The 15863-nt window shown below is 38.4% G+C and overlaps 1 protein-coding gene across 2 annotated transcripts in view; it reads left to right on the top strand.

The window, feature by feature from the left end:
* Positions 1 to 2814: 2814 nt before the first annotated feature.
* FBXO4 (F-box protein 4) overlaps positions 2815 to 15863 on the top strand; it is a 37381-nt gene continuing 24332 nt past the window's right edge. The window contains exons 1-6 of one of the 2 annotated variants that reach the window (XM_019982901.2): positions 2815 to 3492; positions 5046 to 5281; positions 7199 to 7419; positions 11405 to 11480; positions 11592 to 11767; positions 15516 to 15691. In XM_019982901.2, the coding sequence (XP_019838460.2) occupies positions 3343 to 3492; positions 5046 to 5281; positions 7199 to 7419; positions 11405 to 11480; positions 11592 to 11767; positions 15516 to 15691 (1035 nt within the window). In that variant the 5' untranslated portion in view covers positions 2815 to 3342. Of the gene's footprint in view, positions 3493 to 3583; positions 3812 to 5045; positions 5282 to 7198; positions 7420 to 11404; positions 11481 to 11591; positions 11768 to 15515; positions 15692 to 15863 lie in introns of those variants that run through there. The other variant, XM_019982903.2, reaches the window with a different exon arrangement.

Here is a 15863-nt window from a genome sequence, read left to right as displayed (position 1 = left end):
GCAGTCCAAGGGACTCTCAAGAGTCTTCTCCAACACCACAGTTCAAAAACATCAATTCTTTGGCGCTCAGCTTTCTTCACAGTCCAACTCTCACATCCATACATGAAACAGTAATTTGGACACCCTTAGTGTGATATCCCAAGGGCAAAAAGAACTGGAAAGAAATCAACCTCCTTGATACTTACGTTGTTATTAAGTATGAAAATTGAAATGTATGTAATTAGAATTTTCAGTGTAAGAGAAGAGACATGAAATTAAGGTAAAAATTTTATAGTTCTAAATTTGAATAGGGAGTAATAACTCATCCCTTTATGTATATGAAGACCACTAAATAATGTCCAAATACCATTTCCCATTAAAATGAAGTAGGGCTCCTTGGAGATAAAGCCAATTCCAGTCTTGGGGAGGGTATTCAAATGGGTTGATTAGGGATAATTTTTCTTTAATTATCTAATAAAAGGAATTATAAAATTGGAATAGCAACATTTTTCAACTGTAAACAAATAACATTGATAACTGCTAAATCCTTTGAAGTGAGAAGTTTATGGAGCATTCAGTTACAAATGGATCAGACTTTTGAAACCATTAATCAGTTTGATATCAGAAAAGAAGAATGACTTACTTTGAGGCTTCCCTGGGAAGTCATTTTGTAAGAGTTCAGAACCATTTTAGTACTTCATACTTAAACTGATTTATTTGTGTTATTCCTAGAGAGGTAAGAGAAGTGCCAATTAATTTATGGTTCTTTTTCTTGTCTGGAATCCCTTGCAGAACTAAGCCTGAAATTGGATTGGTTATTGGCTTCTAGCAATGGCATGCAAGATAAATGATGAAACTTAATATTCAGATCTCACAGAACCTCTGGGGCTTTATTGGATTTCTGTTATTTGACATTTAGATCCCCAGATAATTTACTTTTGAAGTGTAAATACAAGCTCGTAAGCACTGTGTCCATTATTAAGCATTATCGCACTCTGCTATGTAGAATATAAATACGGATAGAGATAGAGATAGAGATGAATATTATGTTAAACATATTATATATTTAATTATTTGTATAAATACACACAACTTATCTATGTTTCCTGTAGCTTATCATGATCCTTACAGGCTTAAATGTTTTTGTGAAGTTGCTGATCCTCTTCTATTTTTGAAGGTTATTTTAAAAATGGGATTAATTTCCCACTCTTGGGCACATATCTGGACAAAACTATAATTCAAAAAATACATGTACCCCATGTTCATAGCAGCAGTATTCACACTAGCCATGACATGGAAGCAACTGAATGTCCATGGACAGATGAATGGAGAAAGATGTGGTATATACACATACAATGGAATATTACTGAATCATAGAAAAGAAAATAATGCCATTTGCAGCAACATGACTGGACATAGAGTAAACATAGTGAAGTCAGAGAAAGACAAATACCATATCACTTATGTGTGGAAACTAAAACATGACACAAGTGAACATATCTTCAAAAGGGACTCACAGAGATAGACCACAGACTAAACAGGTAGGAAGGGGAAGGGAGTGGGGGAGGGATGAAGGGGGAGTTCTGGCTTAGCAGAAGCAAACTATTATATATAGAATGGATAAACAACAAGATCCTACTGAATAGCACAGGGAACTATATTCAATAGCCTGTGTTAAACTGTAGCAGAAAAGAATATAAAAAAGTATCAGTTCAGTTCAGTTGCTCAGTCCTGTCCGACTCTTTGCGACCCCATGAATCGCAGCACGCCAGGTCTCCCTGTCCATCACCAGCTCCCGGAGTTCACTCAGACTTACGACCATCGAGTCAGTGATGCCATCCAGCCATCTCATCCTCTGTCGTCCCCTTCTCCTCCTGCCCCCAATCCCTCCCAGCATCAGAGTCTTTTCCAGTGAGTCAACTCTTGGCATGAGGTGGCCAAAGTACTGGAGTTTCAGCTTTAGCATCATTCCTTCCAAAGAAATCCCAGGGCTGATCTCCTTCAGAATGGACTGGTTGGATCTCCTTGCAGTCCAAGGGACTCTCAAGAGTCTTCTCCAACACCACAGTTCAAAAGCATCAATTCTTAGGCGCTTAGCCTTCTTCACAGTCCAACTCTCACATCCATACATGACCATTGGAAAAACCATAGCCTTGACTAGATGGACCTTTGTTGGCAAAGTAACATCTCTGCTTTTGAATATGCTATCTAGGTTGGTCATAACTTTCCTTCCAAGGAGTAAACATCTTTTAATTTCATGGCTGCAGTCACCATCTGCAGTGATTTTGTAGCCCCCCAAAATAAAGTCTGACAGTGTTTCCACCGTTTCCCCATCTATTTCCCATGAAGTGATGGGACCCGATACCATGATCTTTGTTTTCTGAATGTTAAGCTTTAAGCCAACTTTTTCACTCTCCACTTTCACTTTCATCAAGAGGCTTTTGAGTTCCTCTTCACTTTCTGCCATAAGAGTGGTGTCATCTGCATATCTGAGGTTATTGATATTTCTCCCAGCAATATTGATTCCAGCTTGTTTCTTCCAGTCCAGCGTTTCTCATGATGTACCCTGCATAGAAGTTAAATAAGCAGGGTGACAATATACAGCCTTGATGTACTCCTTTCCCTGTTTGGAACCAGTCTGTTGTTCCATGTCCAGTTCTAACTGTTGCTTCCTGACCTGCATACAGATTTCTCAAGAGGCAGGTCAGGTGGTCTGGTATTCCCATCTCTTTCAGAATTTCCCACAGTTTATTGTATATACATATAACTGAATCACTTTGCTGCACACCAGAAATTAACACATTATAAATCAATACTTTAAAAAGTTTGCAACAAAAAAGGATTTTTTATATGGGTGATTTGGGTAATACATGAGAATGTTTTAACAACTGAGATAAGAGAATGGTGGGCAGAGGCTGATTCTGAAATTTATAAACCTCCATAGTTGATTATTTTCACGAAGAGAATGGGTAGCTGCATGTCCTGGAAACTGCAGGTTGACAGTGAGTTAAACCAGGTTTCTGTTTCAGTTCAGTGGCTCAGCCCTGTCCGACTCTTTGTGATCCAATGGACTACTGTACACCAGGCTTCCCTGTCCATCACCAACTCCAGGAGCTTGGTCAAACTCATGTCCATCAGTTGGTGATGCCATCCAACCATCTTCATCCTCTGTCTTCTCCTCCTGCCTTCACTCTTTCCCAGCATCAGGCATTAAGCACCAAATAGTGGAAGAGGGCCATCTATTGCATAAGAGTCGCCCAGACCCAGGCAAAGAGGAAAAGAAATGAGTTCCACACAGAGAGGGACGGCCTTGGGTGAAGTAACGCAGTTACAGAGGAGCAAAGGGCGAGAGCTCTTAAATCAATGGGTGAGGTCAGCGCGCCTGAGGTTGAGGCCTTAAGTGAGGGGCGCAGTGATTTCTGGTGGGAGCTTCAAGCTCCGCTGCGAACCACGCTCAATTGGGCCATCTCTCTCCCCGGCTCTGAAGGTTTCTTCGTCTGCGGTGGGACCGGGGTAGGAGGGCTGGGGGTTGGGGGGAACGCAGGGAGCGGGGCGGGGAGGAGGAAGGGAAGGGAAGGGGGAGGAGGCGGGGCGCGGCTGTGCCGCGTCACCGTGCGGCGCGTCCGGAGAGGCGTAGGCAGCCATGGCGGGAAGCGACCCTGGCAGCCGAGGGAGCTCTCCTCAGCCTCCTCACAGTGACTGGGGCCGCCTGGAGGCGGCCTTCCTCAGCGGCTGGAGGAACTTCTGGCAGTCGGTTGGCAAGGAGAGGGCGGCTCCGAGGGCCTCCGCAGAGGAGGTGGACGAGGAGGCCAGTTCTCTGACGCGGCTGCCGGTGAGCATCAGTCGCCGCCCGCGAGGAACCGAGGGAGGGGCGCTCGCTGGGGCGGCCTCTTGGGGGGCCGGGGAGAGGGTAGCCCGCTGGGCCCAGCCTATGTCTGGCCCGGTCCGTGCAGCTTTACGGGCACTGTCGCCACCTGTGGGGCAGCAGTTGAAAAGAGACGCCTTAGCGTTGACGCTTGGTGCCTGGCAGCCGGACCCAAGGTTGCTGCGAAACTCACCTGCAAGGAGCGCCCTGGTAACCTGCCAGGTCATCCTCAGGTTTTCTCCCCCCAAAACGAGTCTGGGGACTGGGACACCCTGAACATCCTGTTGAGGAAATGCTGAGACCATTCCAGACATTCTTGGAAACATGGACAGCATTCAACGTCTGTGTTCTCAGCATCTTTCATCCTAGGCTTCACGTATCAAAACACACTCTGAGGGTTTTGCGGCTGTTTTCTTACCGTGTATTTCAAATAACAAAACCGACAAGTGAAATCAAATAACTAAGTTACAAGGGCCTCAAGTTACAGCAGGCCTTGAGAATTACACATCTCATTCTTTGTTAAACTGTTTAGGAAGATGGGAACACGGCGAGAGAAGAATATCTTAGAAATTAAAATTCTGTATCTTAGCTGGACTGTTGTCACTTCCCTCTGAGGTACATCAGAAATTGAAAACTGCAGGCTTAAATTTCATCCATGGTTCTCCTTGCAGAGATAACAGATTTTTTACAGAAAAACACAGGTGACAGATATACTCTTTGATTTGATCTAATGATAAAATCAGAAGTTTGTTCACTTGAAAAGATTTTATTTTGAAGAATAAATTATTTCATTAAGTAATTTAATGCAAATAATGTGGTAGAATATTCATTAGGAGAAATTAAATAAACTGATTATTTTGTTTGAAAAATACCAGAACAATGGGTGGTTTTTCAGGAATGTTTCAGTGTGTCAAAATGAAGTGTTCATTATGATTCTGCCCTGAGGCAGGAAATTAACTTCAGCATGGTAAATTTCATTAGTAAAGATAATGACTGTTAAGTTGATCTTTTGCTATTTAGTATAAAAATTGTTTGTTAATTTTGTAATTTATTGTGATAGATTTAATTATTAAAACGATAGATTGTTCAGTTGACCTTTCCCAGTATAATTATTAATTTGTAATTTATTTTTCAAAAAAACCTATCTGCCAAGGTAAATTATTCATCCCCTTTACCTACCTGCTGCTTCCCTCTGTTTCAGATTGATGTACAGCTATATATTTTGTCATTTCTTTCACCTCATGATCTATGTCAGTTGGGAAGTACAAGTCGTTATTGGAATGAAACTGTCCGAGATCCAATTCTGTGGAGATATTTTCTGTTGCGGGATCTTCCTTCTTGGTCTTCTGTTGACTGGAAGTCTCTTCCAGATCTAGAAATCTTAAAAAAGCCTATATCTGAGGTCACCAATGGTGCATTTTTTGACTACATGGCAGTGTAAGTATCTAGTTTTATGAACTAAAAAGAAGATATTAATTTGATTATAGCAAGTCAGTAGCCTAAGTTAGTCTTGGTCCTACAAATTTGTAGCATGAATTTTAGGTCTAAGGGTCCTTTTGTAAGAATTGGGGGTTTGGTTAAATAACATCATTCAGGACCTACTGTAAAGCCAAAAAAAAAAAAAAAGTCTGTGACAGAAGATAGCACCTTAAAAAAAAAGAATATTTGTGCTTTAGGTGAGGATTGTTTTCCTGTGCTAGACTTAATACATATGGTTTTTTTTCCCCCCATAGTTTAAGTTACTTAGAATCCTTATTCCAATACAGATGCCATTACATCAAGTCTTGTGAGACTCGTTGACTAAAATGTGCATGTGTATAATTTTAACTAGTGATGGCTCAGTGGTTAAGAATCCTGCAGTGCGGGAGATGTGGGTTCAATTCCTGGGTCAGCAAGATGCCCTGGAGGAGAAAATGGCAACCCACTCCAGTATTCTTGCCTGGAAAATCCCATGGACAGAGAAGCCTGGAAGGCTATAGTCCACGGGTACTCAAAAGTCAGACATGACTTAGTGACTAAACAGCATAGCACTGTAGTCTCACTTGCTGGTTACTTCCACATTGTCCCACAGCCAGCCGAGACATCAGGTGTATCTGTGGTGCTGTGGAACCATGTTTTCATAGGGATAGTAATAATCATAGTAATGAACATTTGTGATCTGACTCAATGGATATGAATCTGAGCAAACTCTGGGAGATAGTCAAGGACAGGGGAGCCTGGCGTGCTGCAGTCCATGGGGTTGGAGAGAAACGATTTAGTAGCAAACAACATGACCATTTGTGAGCATATAAATTATTTCTGATTCTTGTTATCTAGAGTTGATTGTTATTGCTCAAATAATGCAAATTTAAAAAACTGAAGTTCAGACTATAAGTGGCTTATATGACTAATTAAAGTGGTGAGGTTTGGCCAAATCTACCTAGCTGCAACGTTGACTTTTTTTTTTTTTCCTTCTTAAATTACAAGATTCCTAAGTAAAGATGATTTTCTTATAAAGTTAGTGATTGTTTTAAAGGGCTTGATTTAAAGCCAGCTTGATTTAAAGGGCTTTATTTAGATATGAGCAACTCTGTTTTAATTTTTGATGACATGTTGAATCACTTGTTTAGAAATTTATGGCTATTGAAAAAGCTGTTTCTTTCACATGATTCTTAGTTTGCTGGGTAAGCTGTAATAAGTACTTATTGAACTGCTAGTGTTAATGGAAGTACTCTAAGAAATTCAGTTATATTGGTAGCTTTTAGTAATTTTTTTCTTTTTTACCTCTAAGGACATTTTTATGCTATCTATGTAGTTTAGTGCAGGGTTTCTCAGTCTTGGCACTATTGACATTTTGCACCGGGTGTTATGGGAACTGTCTTGTGTGTGCATTGTAGCATGTTTAATAGCATCCCAGGATCTGCTAGATGTTAGTAGCACTGCCCTACTCCCCCTGTAGTTGTAATAACAAAAATGTCTCCAGACATCAGCAGATATTCCCAGGGGGTGCAAAATCTCCCCAGGTTGAGAATCACTGCTCAATGTAATGAATTTTAACCATTAAAACACATGTTAGACCAAGTGTTTCATGAGAGAATCTAAATGAAAAAATAGAAAGTAACCACTTCCTGGAGAAGACTTCCTCAGTTACTTAACCACTACTACTACCATAGCACCTTGTGCTTTTTCTGTCATAGCACTTGACATATGTATTATTAATATAATAGTATCTGTCCTCCACTGCCCTCCATGAGGATTAGGACGGTAACCGTTGTATCCCTTTTGTCTAGCAAGTTTTCGATGCATTATATATTGTTGAGTGAATAAATGGCTAAGTATTTGTGTTAATTATCTAATTGTGACAATTTTATACAGCTATAAAATGTGCTGTCCACATACAAGAAGATCCTCAAAATCTAGCCGTCCTATGTATGGAGCTGTCACCTCATTTTTACACTCATTGATCATTCAGAATGAACCACGATTTGCCATGTTTGGACCAGGTTTGGAAGAACTAAATACATCTTTGGTGTTGAGTTTGATGTCTTCTGAGGAACTTTGCCCAACAGCTGGTTTGCCTCAGAGGCAGATTGATGGTAATTTTCATGTTAATGTACAATTCATAATAAGTCAAACACTTTGAGCTTGACTCTAGTAATTACATAGAAAAAAATTAGTTTTTTAAATTATTTAACTCTTTGATGTAATGAAATGTACTAATTTGATGGATGGGAGCCCTCACGTCTCTATGGATGGAAAGAATTAATTTACTTTTTTATAAGAGGTAAGCTTTCTCTTACTTAGTCTAAAATATGAGATTATGTGAAAGCAAATTGTATGTTGTTAAAATGTTGTACCATATTTTAAAAGAATGTTACAGTAAAAACCATTCAGCATCTACTATATTCAAAGTATTTTGATATGTCTTGGAATTTCCAAAAAGAGCTAAATTGTCACCTTACCTTTATTTCTATGAAAAACAACAGGAACAACAACCATGTAGTTAATTTGGTAAGTAGGATTTATAATAAACATGTGTAATAGTGGTCTAGCTTCTGCTTTACTTTTTCATTTGTTGAGGGTACCTATTAGATACTAAAGATGCAGTGATTTAAAACAGACAACATCAAAAATCTCCTCTTTGCCCTGAAAGGTGGTTAGTCTAGGTGAGGGCAGAGACATGTATACAGATGATTAGAATATGGTGTAATGAGCTTCTTTGTAGAAAGTTAAGGGTCATAGAAGGCTCTGCATTGAACATGATGCCTTATATGAGTCATTTTGATAAGCAGGGGTAAGCCATCAAAAAAAGGGTAAAATATTCTAAGCAGTGAGAACTGCATCTCTAAATTCTCAAAGTTTTGGGTGTGCATGACACACTTGAAGTAGCTCTGTGTGTCTGGAGTGGGGCCAAGTGAGAAGATGCTTATATGTCAGACTTAAGCATTATATTGAAGGATTTGAAGCAGAAAAGTAAGATGATCAAAATGGCATTTTAGATAGATCACTCTGGCTCCTGAGTGGAGAACTGATTAGAATGGGCTCCAAAGGCGTGAATACCCATTAAGAAACCACTATAATATTGTGATAAAATATGAAGGATATGGAATTGACTCAATGTGTATCAGCAGTAATAAGAATAATTCCTAGTTTCTGGGTCTTATTTTCATATTGGATGATGGTGTCATTCTTTAGGTTAAAGAAACACAGGAGTAGGAAGAGAAACTTTTTATACAAGCAGAGATCAGAGATGCCTGCTATAAGCTAGCCATTTGAATGTGAGTCCCATTAGACGAGACATCTCAGCCTTTTTTTTTTAAGAGGTTTTTTTGTTTTTGTTTTTTAAACTGTTTTTGGCTGCACTGGGTCTTTGCTGCTGCATGTGGGCTTTTTCTAGTTGTGGCGAGCTGGGGCTACTCTTCATTACAGTGCTCAGTTTCTCATTTTGGTGGCTTCTCTTGTTGCAGAGCATGGGCTTTAGGTATGCAGGCGTCAATAGTTGCAGCATTCAAGCTCAGTCGTTGCGGCTTGCAGGCTCAGTAGTTGTGGTGCACAGACTTGGTTGCTCTGCGACATGTGCGATCATTCTGGACCGTATCCCTTGCATTGGCAGATGGATTCTCAACCACTGGACCACCAGGGAAGTCTCTCTTGTCAGCTTTATTCTTAGTTGTATCTGTAGTGCTAGGCACATAGTAGACATTCAATACGTATTTGATGAATAAATGAATGATTTTATGGAATACTTTATGCATTCATGTGTCAAAAGAAAGACCTGGGCTAGAAGTGAAGATTTGGGAATCATATGAAGTCCATGTGAACTTGGAAGTTTCTGAAAATAAAGAAAATTGTGAGCCAGGTCATATAGTCTTCAGTGAATGTTTGGAGAAAGGGATTATCAAAAGTAGATTCATAAGTGACCAGGTTAAGGATGGGAAGATGGTATTAGAGCTAAATGGTGTGTGTCTCAAAGAGGTGGAGTTTTTTCAAGAGGGTTGGTGAGTAATGGTTTAAGACGTGGCATTGAGAAGTAAAGAGAACACTTATCTCTGTACCCTGAGATGTGATAGAATAAGCAGTTTAGTTACTGGAAGCCCACTGCAAGAGAAGCAGCACCTAGGCACAGGCCAGTTTCTGGTCGGGTCATGAGGTGGAAGGATCCCATTTCAATTAGAGGTTGGGGATATGGGGAAATTGGCTGATTATGAAATAGCCATTTCATTCTGCAGAGTAATTGTGATTGTTTGAAATTGCCAGTCTAACTGCTTCAGATCCTGCAAGGTCAGGGAAGGGTAAAGGGATGAGTCATTGGCAAGGTGGGGCAAAACAGCATGCAAATCTTATTGGACTGAGGTTAGATGCGTTGAGAAGGTAGTTTCTGGAAGTTAAACTGATGAAAACAAAGATCAGAGACATGGTTGTTGTTCAGTTACTCAGTTGTGTCCAATTCTTTGTGATCCCATGGACTATAGCATGCCAGGCTTCCTTCACCATCTGCTGGAGCTTGCTCAAAATGCATATCCATTGAGTCAGTGACACCATCCAACCATCTCGTCCTCTGTTGTCCCCTTCTCCTCCTGACTTCCATCTTTCCCAACATGGTAGAATGTTGTTATGATATCTTTGGGAAGTCCCCTGGTGGTGGAAGACTAGGGCCGCTTTACCTGAAATGCTTACAGACCCCGCTAGGATCTCTATATAATGTGTTGCCTGAAATGGTGATGTAAGATAGTATGGCATGGCTTCTTTAAATGTCTAGATTGGTTATAATGCAGGGATTAAGGATATGAAAGATGGAGTTGTTCTTGGGCTTCCCTGGTGGCTCAGATGGCAAAGAATCACCTGCAATGCAGGAGACCTGGGTTCAATCCCTGGGTCTGGAAGATCCCCTGGAGAAGGGCATGGCAACCCACTCAAGTATTCTTGCCTGGAGAATCCCCATGGACTGAGGAGCCTGGTGGGCTACAGTCCATGGGGTCGCAAAGAGTTGGACACAACTGAGCGACTAAGCACAACACAATGAGGTAAGTAGAGGCCATATTATGTTAAAGTTTTATTTATCTGAAGAGCAGCAGCTTTGAAGAGAAGAGACATAATTAAAGACATTTTAAAGCAATCTCTCCAGCTGCTGTCAGAAGATTGGATAGTAGGGAACAGAAGTGGATTAGGAGCATAGTTAGAAATGATTACAGAAGTTCAAGTGAGAGATGATGATATCTAAATTAAAGCTGTGGGGTGGGAATGGAGAGGAGTAGACAGATCTAAAAGGATGTTTATTAATATATAGCAAAAAGACACAAAGCCAAAAAGGAGTAGAAGGATCTTTGCAGGAGGCAAGAGGAGAATCAACCCCTAAGTGTTAACACAAAGGAGGGAAGGAGTTAAGAAAGAATAGTTAAGAATTGGACAAATAATAGTGTTGAATGATTTAGATATAAAATATAATAAGTAATATTTAGCACCTGTTACTTACCAGTTATGTATGTGATCTTATTTAATGCTTACAATAACCCTAAAAAATGTGTATTATTTCTGTATTTCAGTGTCAAAACCAAGGCTCACAGAAACATGAGTATATGTGACAAATTCTAGCTCAAATCTAATTCCAAATTTCAGTGTTTTCCGTATTTCTTCAATTTTCTAAGACACCATGAATTTAAAAATGCCTTTTCAGAGTGCAGGGGAAAAACCCATTTGGTTGAATGTATACATGGAGTGTGAGACTAATGAGAAACAAAAAAAAAGTGAAACTAAGTCAGACTTGAGGATAAGTAGAAGTAGTTGTTATTATGCAGCTGCTACGGACAGGTTGATAATAAAGTTAATAATGATAGTGATGATGGTAAAAAAAAAAAAAAAGCAATGTTAAAGCCTAGGAGTTTTTTATTCTGTATCCATGATTTACTATTTTGTGAATGAAAATTGCATATAGCATCTTTTCTTTAACATAAACATTTTATTCCAAAGCTATATATAACTTGTCATAGTTTTTTGTTGTTCTTTTTATACTAAGTAATTTTTGCACTGTCATCTTTTGCTATCTTTATTTTTTGTTTTGATAACTGTAATTTTCTCCTTTAGGTATTGGATCAGGAGTTAGTTTTCAGTTGAACAATCAACATAAATTCAACATCCTAATACTATATTCAACTACAAGGTAAGGCTACCTATTTAGCAGCCTACCTGAGACATCAGTAATAGAATATTTTAGAGGGGGTGAAGCCTGTTTAGTGTCTGTTTATGTTTTATATTTACATTTTTCTTATAGAAAGGAAAGAGATAGAGCAAGAGAAGAACATACAAGTGCAGTTAACAAGATGTTCAGTGTACAAAATGAAGGGGACGATCAACAAGGGAGCCGGTACAGTGTAATTCCACAAATTCAGAAGGTGTGTGAAGTTGTTGATGGGTTCATCTATGTTGCAAATGCTGAAGCTCATAAAAGTAAGCATTATCTTATTTTCTTTTTAAAAGCGCTTTCTTTGCAGAGCAAATAAGAAAGTATTTTTATAGGCTTTATTGTGGCTTGTTAAGAATATCATGGCTAATTTTATCAGTGTGATTCTGTTAATATTACTATCAATATTGGATTCTCCAACCTTGATGTGTGTTAGGATCGCCGTGGATCTTGTTAAAAACATGGCAGCCTGATTCCTATCCTGATGGATTATGACTCATAGATGTGGGTTGTGTCTTGGCTCTGTTTTTTTAAACAAACTTTACAGAATTCTGATGCACACTGAAGCTTGCTACTATAACTACATAGTATTTTTTTTGTTGTTTCATGCTTCTGTACTTTTAGTTATTGATATTTTGTTTGCTTTTGGCCTTATTCAAATAATTTATGCAGGTAAATGAAAAATTTTAGGTTATTTTAATCATCCAGATAGTAGAGTGTGAGTTAGTAGAGTTGGTGGAGTGTTCAGTAAAGTGGATTAGTTAAGAACACTCTCCATATATTCTGAATAATTGCCATTCACATTGATAAAGAGCATGAAAATAGAATACTATTGGGCCATAAGCCAATATTGTAATTTCTTTCCCAAATCCATTGTGAACAAGGTAGGGCATAAATATGCACTATATTATTCTCACTTGGAAAAAGGTAGAAGCAGTCCACTTCTGAAAGAATTTACAGTTTATAGTGCACTGAAATTATAACAACAGAAGCCAAATGCAGCTCAACTACTGACTAATTGGACTTGTCTCACTGCATAAATGGCCTAACAGGAGAAGAAGCATACCCATTTGTAGAAGTAAATCCTTTTTACCTCAGTCTCTTCTATTCTTCCACATAAAAACCTAGCATTAAATTAAAAAGTATGATACCAAAAAAAAAAAAAAAAAAAATGAAATGACCCGTTCTTAAGAGATAAAGCAGTCAATGGAACTAGACCCAGAAATGGCCTCAATATTGGCACCCTCAGAAAAGGACATAAAAAGAACTATGATTAATATGTTGAAGAATCTAGTAAAAAAAAAAGTGACCAATATATGTGAACAAATAGAGATTTTCAGCGGAGGGAAAGAAGCTATGAAAAAAGTAAAATGGGTGTGCTAAATACCAAAAATACAACAGGTGAATAATTCCTTCAATGGACATATCAACGAAGGAAACCTTTTGTGAATGTGAAGATAGATCAATTGCAATTACTCAAATTAAAGAGATGGGTTTCCCTGGTGGCTCAGTGGTCAAGAATCCACCTGTCAATGCAGGAGACATGGGTTTGATCTCTATTCCAGGAAGATCCCACATGCTACAGAGTAACTGAACCTTTGTCATAGAGCCTGGGAATCACAACTACTGAGCCTGTGTGCTGCAGTTATTGAAGCCCATGCACCCTAGAGTCTGTGCTCTGCAGCAAGAGAAGGCACTGCAGTGATAAGCCTGTGCACTGCAATTAGAGAGTAGCCCCCACTTGCCACAACTAGAGAAAAGCCCACATAGCAACGAAGACCCAGCACAGCCAGAAATTAATTAAAAAATAAAGGTTTTTAAAAAGGAAAAAATTGGTAGTGGAGGGCAGAGCAAGAGCTGGGGAAAACCAATGAAGTGATCTAACTCAGGGTTGACATTTTCTTAAAGGTCTAGGTAGTACATATTTTAGGCATGTGAGCCATATAATCTCTTACAGTTACTCAGCTCTGATACTATAGTGCAAAAGTAGCCATAGACAGTTTGCGAATGAATGGGCTTGGCGGTTTTTACCAAAATAATTACTTATAAAAATATCTATAGTGTGTGGTATGTGGACCCCTGATTCAATTTATATGTGATTGGAGTCCCAAAATATGAAGAGAGTAAGAACAGGGAAAAAGAAATTTCTGAACAAATAATGACCAAAGCTATTTCAAAATTGCTGAAAGACAATAAACCACAGATCCAAGATTCTCAAAGAACTCCAGACGTGGTAAATAAAAAATACAGATACATTGTAGCCAAACTGGTGAAAACAAAAGATAAAGAGAATATCTTGAAGGCAGCCAGGGCAAAACAAAACATACATATAGAGGACCAAAGATACGGACGGAGACTTTCTGATAGAATTTTGCTGTAAGCTAGATAGTAGCAAAGGGAAATCTTTATAGTATTGAAAAGGGTGGGGTGGGGGGGATAAAATCCAGCAGAGATATCTTTCAAAATGAAGGCAAAATCAAGACATGTTTTGGACAAACAAAATCTGAGAAAGTTCAGTCAGCAAATTTTTATTACAATAAATATTAAAGGAAACTTTAGGGAAAATAGTATACCAGGTGGAAAACTACATTTACAGAAAGGAAGAAAAAGCCTTGGGATAGAAACAGTATAGCTATACATAAAATGTTTTTTTCTAAGTTTAATTTCTTTATCATTATTTAAAGGAAAACATGATATTTTTTAAAATAAAATATATTGTAACAATATTACACAGCATGGAAAGACAGAAATGGAAATGTTGTAAGGTTCTATATGTGAAGTTATATAATACTTTTTAAAGGTAGACTGTTGTAAGTTTAAAATATACTTTGTAAATCTTTGAGCAACCAACCACCAAAAAAGTATAACAGATATAATTAAATAAGCCAGTAGTGAAGATAAAATGTAATCATTAAAGAAGTCAGTTCAAAAGAGCACAGGAAAAGAGAGCAAAAGGAACAAAGAATAGATGGGACAAGTCAAAATTCAATAAATATGTGATAGACTTAAATGTACTGTGTTGATAATTACATTCAATGTTTGTTTTCTATTAATATATAACAAATTACTGCCAACCTAGTGGCTTAAAAATGCATCTATTTATTAGCTCAGAGTTCTTTATGTCAGCAGTCTGAGTACAGTATGGCTGGGTTGTCAGCCAAGTGACTCACAGGCTGAAATTAGGGTGAGAGATGGGTTACGTCCCTTTCTGGAGGTTCTGGGGGAAAATCTGCTACCTAGCTCACTCAGATTATTGACTGAATTCAGCTTACTTTTGTAGATCTGAGGTCCCTGTTTCCTATCTGGCTGTCAGCTAGGGGCTGCTCTCAGCTTCACAAGCCATCTTCATTTCTTGCCATGTGACCCCTCTGTCTTCAAATCCAGCAATGGAGGATCTCTCTGACTAGGAAGAATCGAATCTGTTTTAAGGGCTTACCTGACTAGACTAGGCTCACTGATTATAGTCTCCCTTTCTTGAAGTCAGCTGTGTCTTGTAATATAGCCTAACCATGTTGGTGATATCCCATGTGTTCACAGATTCTTCCCACACTCAGAGGAGGGAATAGAAAAGAATTTGAGTTATTAGGGTTATTTTAGAATTCTGCCCACCACCAAATGTCAATGACTTACACTCCACTGAAAGGCAGAGATTTTCGATTTCAATAAAAAAGCTAGACTCAATCATATGTTTAAATTTTAGAAACTCTGGCCTTTGAAAGAAAGGGTAGTGACGGCTACAGAATTTGTGAGAAGAAAATACTTTTATCAGAGTAGTTTTGCTTTTAAACCATAGAAACATGTAAGTGGTACTGTTTTGTTCTCTCTGATTTCATCTAAATCCTGATCCTTGCAAGGCTGATTAATGTAGTTTTATGAAAGATCAGTAAATGAACACAGCAATAGAGGGATAGATGCAGTTTGTTATGTTTGGATCCTGGTAATTTTTATAGTTTTCAATTTTGTATTATTATTTTTTAAATAATGAAAATTAAGAACTTTAACTACATTCCTTAGGACATGAATGGCAAGATGAATTTTCTCGTATTATGGCAATGACTGATCCAGCTTTTGGATCTTCCGGGAGACCAATGCTGGTTTTATCTTGTATTTCTCAAGCTAACGTAAAAAGAATGCCCTGTTTTTATTTGGCCCATGAGCTGCGCCTGAATCATCTAAACCACCCATGGATGGTAAGGTTTTATTTTCTCTAGTGAGAAAAATCTCATTTTATTTTTCACTCTGATTTCTAATTTATTTTATTTTTCTTTATTCTTTACTATTCATTCTTTTTGAAAGAATAGCATTCTAAAAGTCAGTTTTAATAGCTTAATCAGTGGGAGATATTTGATATCAAAGCTGAGT

This window comes from Bos indicus, chromosome 20, assembly GCF_029378745.1.
Source record: "Bos indicus isolate NIAB-ARS_2022 breed Sahiwal x Tharparkar chromosome 20, NIAB-ARS_B.indTharparkar_mat_pri_1.0, whole genome shotgun sequence".
Classification (NCBI taxonomy): Eukaryota; Metazoa; Chordata; class Mammalia; order Artiodactyla; family Bovidae; genus Bos; species Bos indicus.
This window is presented reverse-complemented; position numbering and strand designations above follow the sequence as displayed.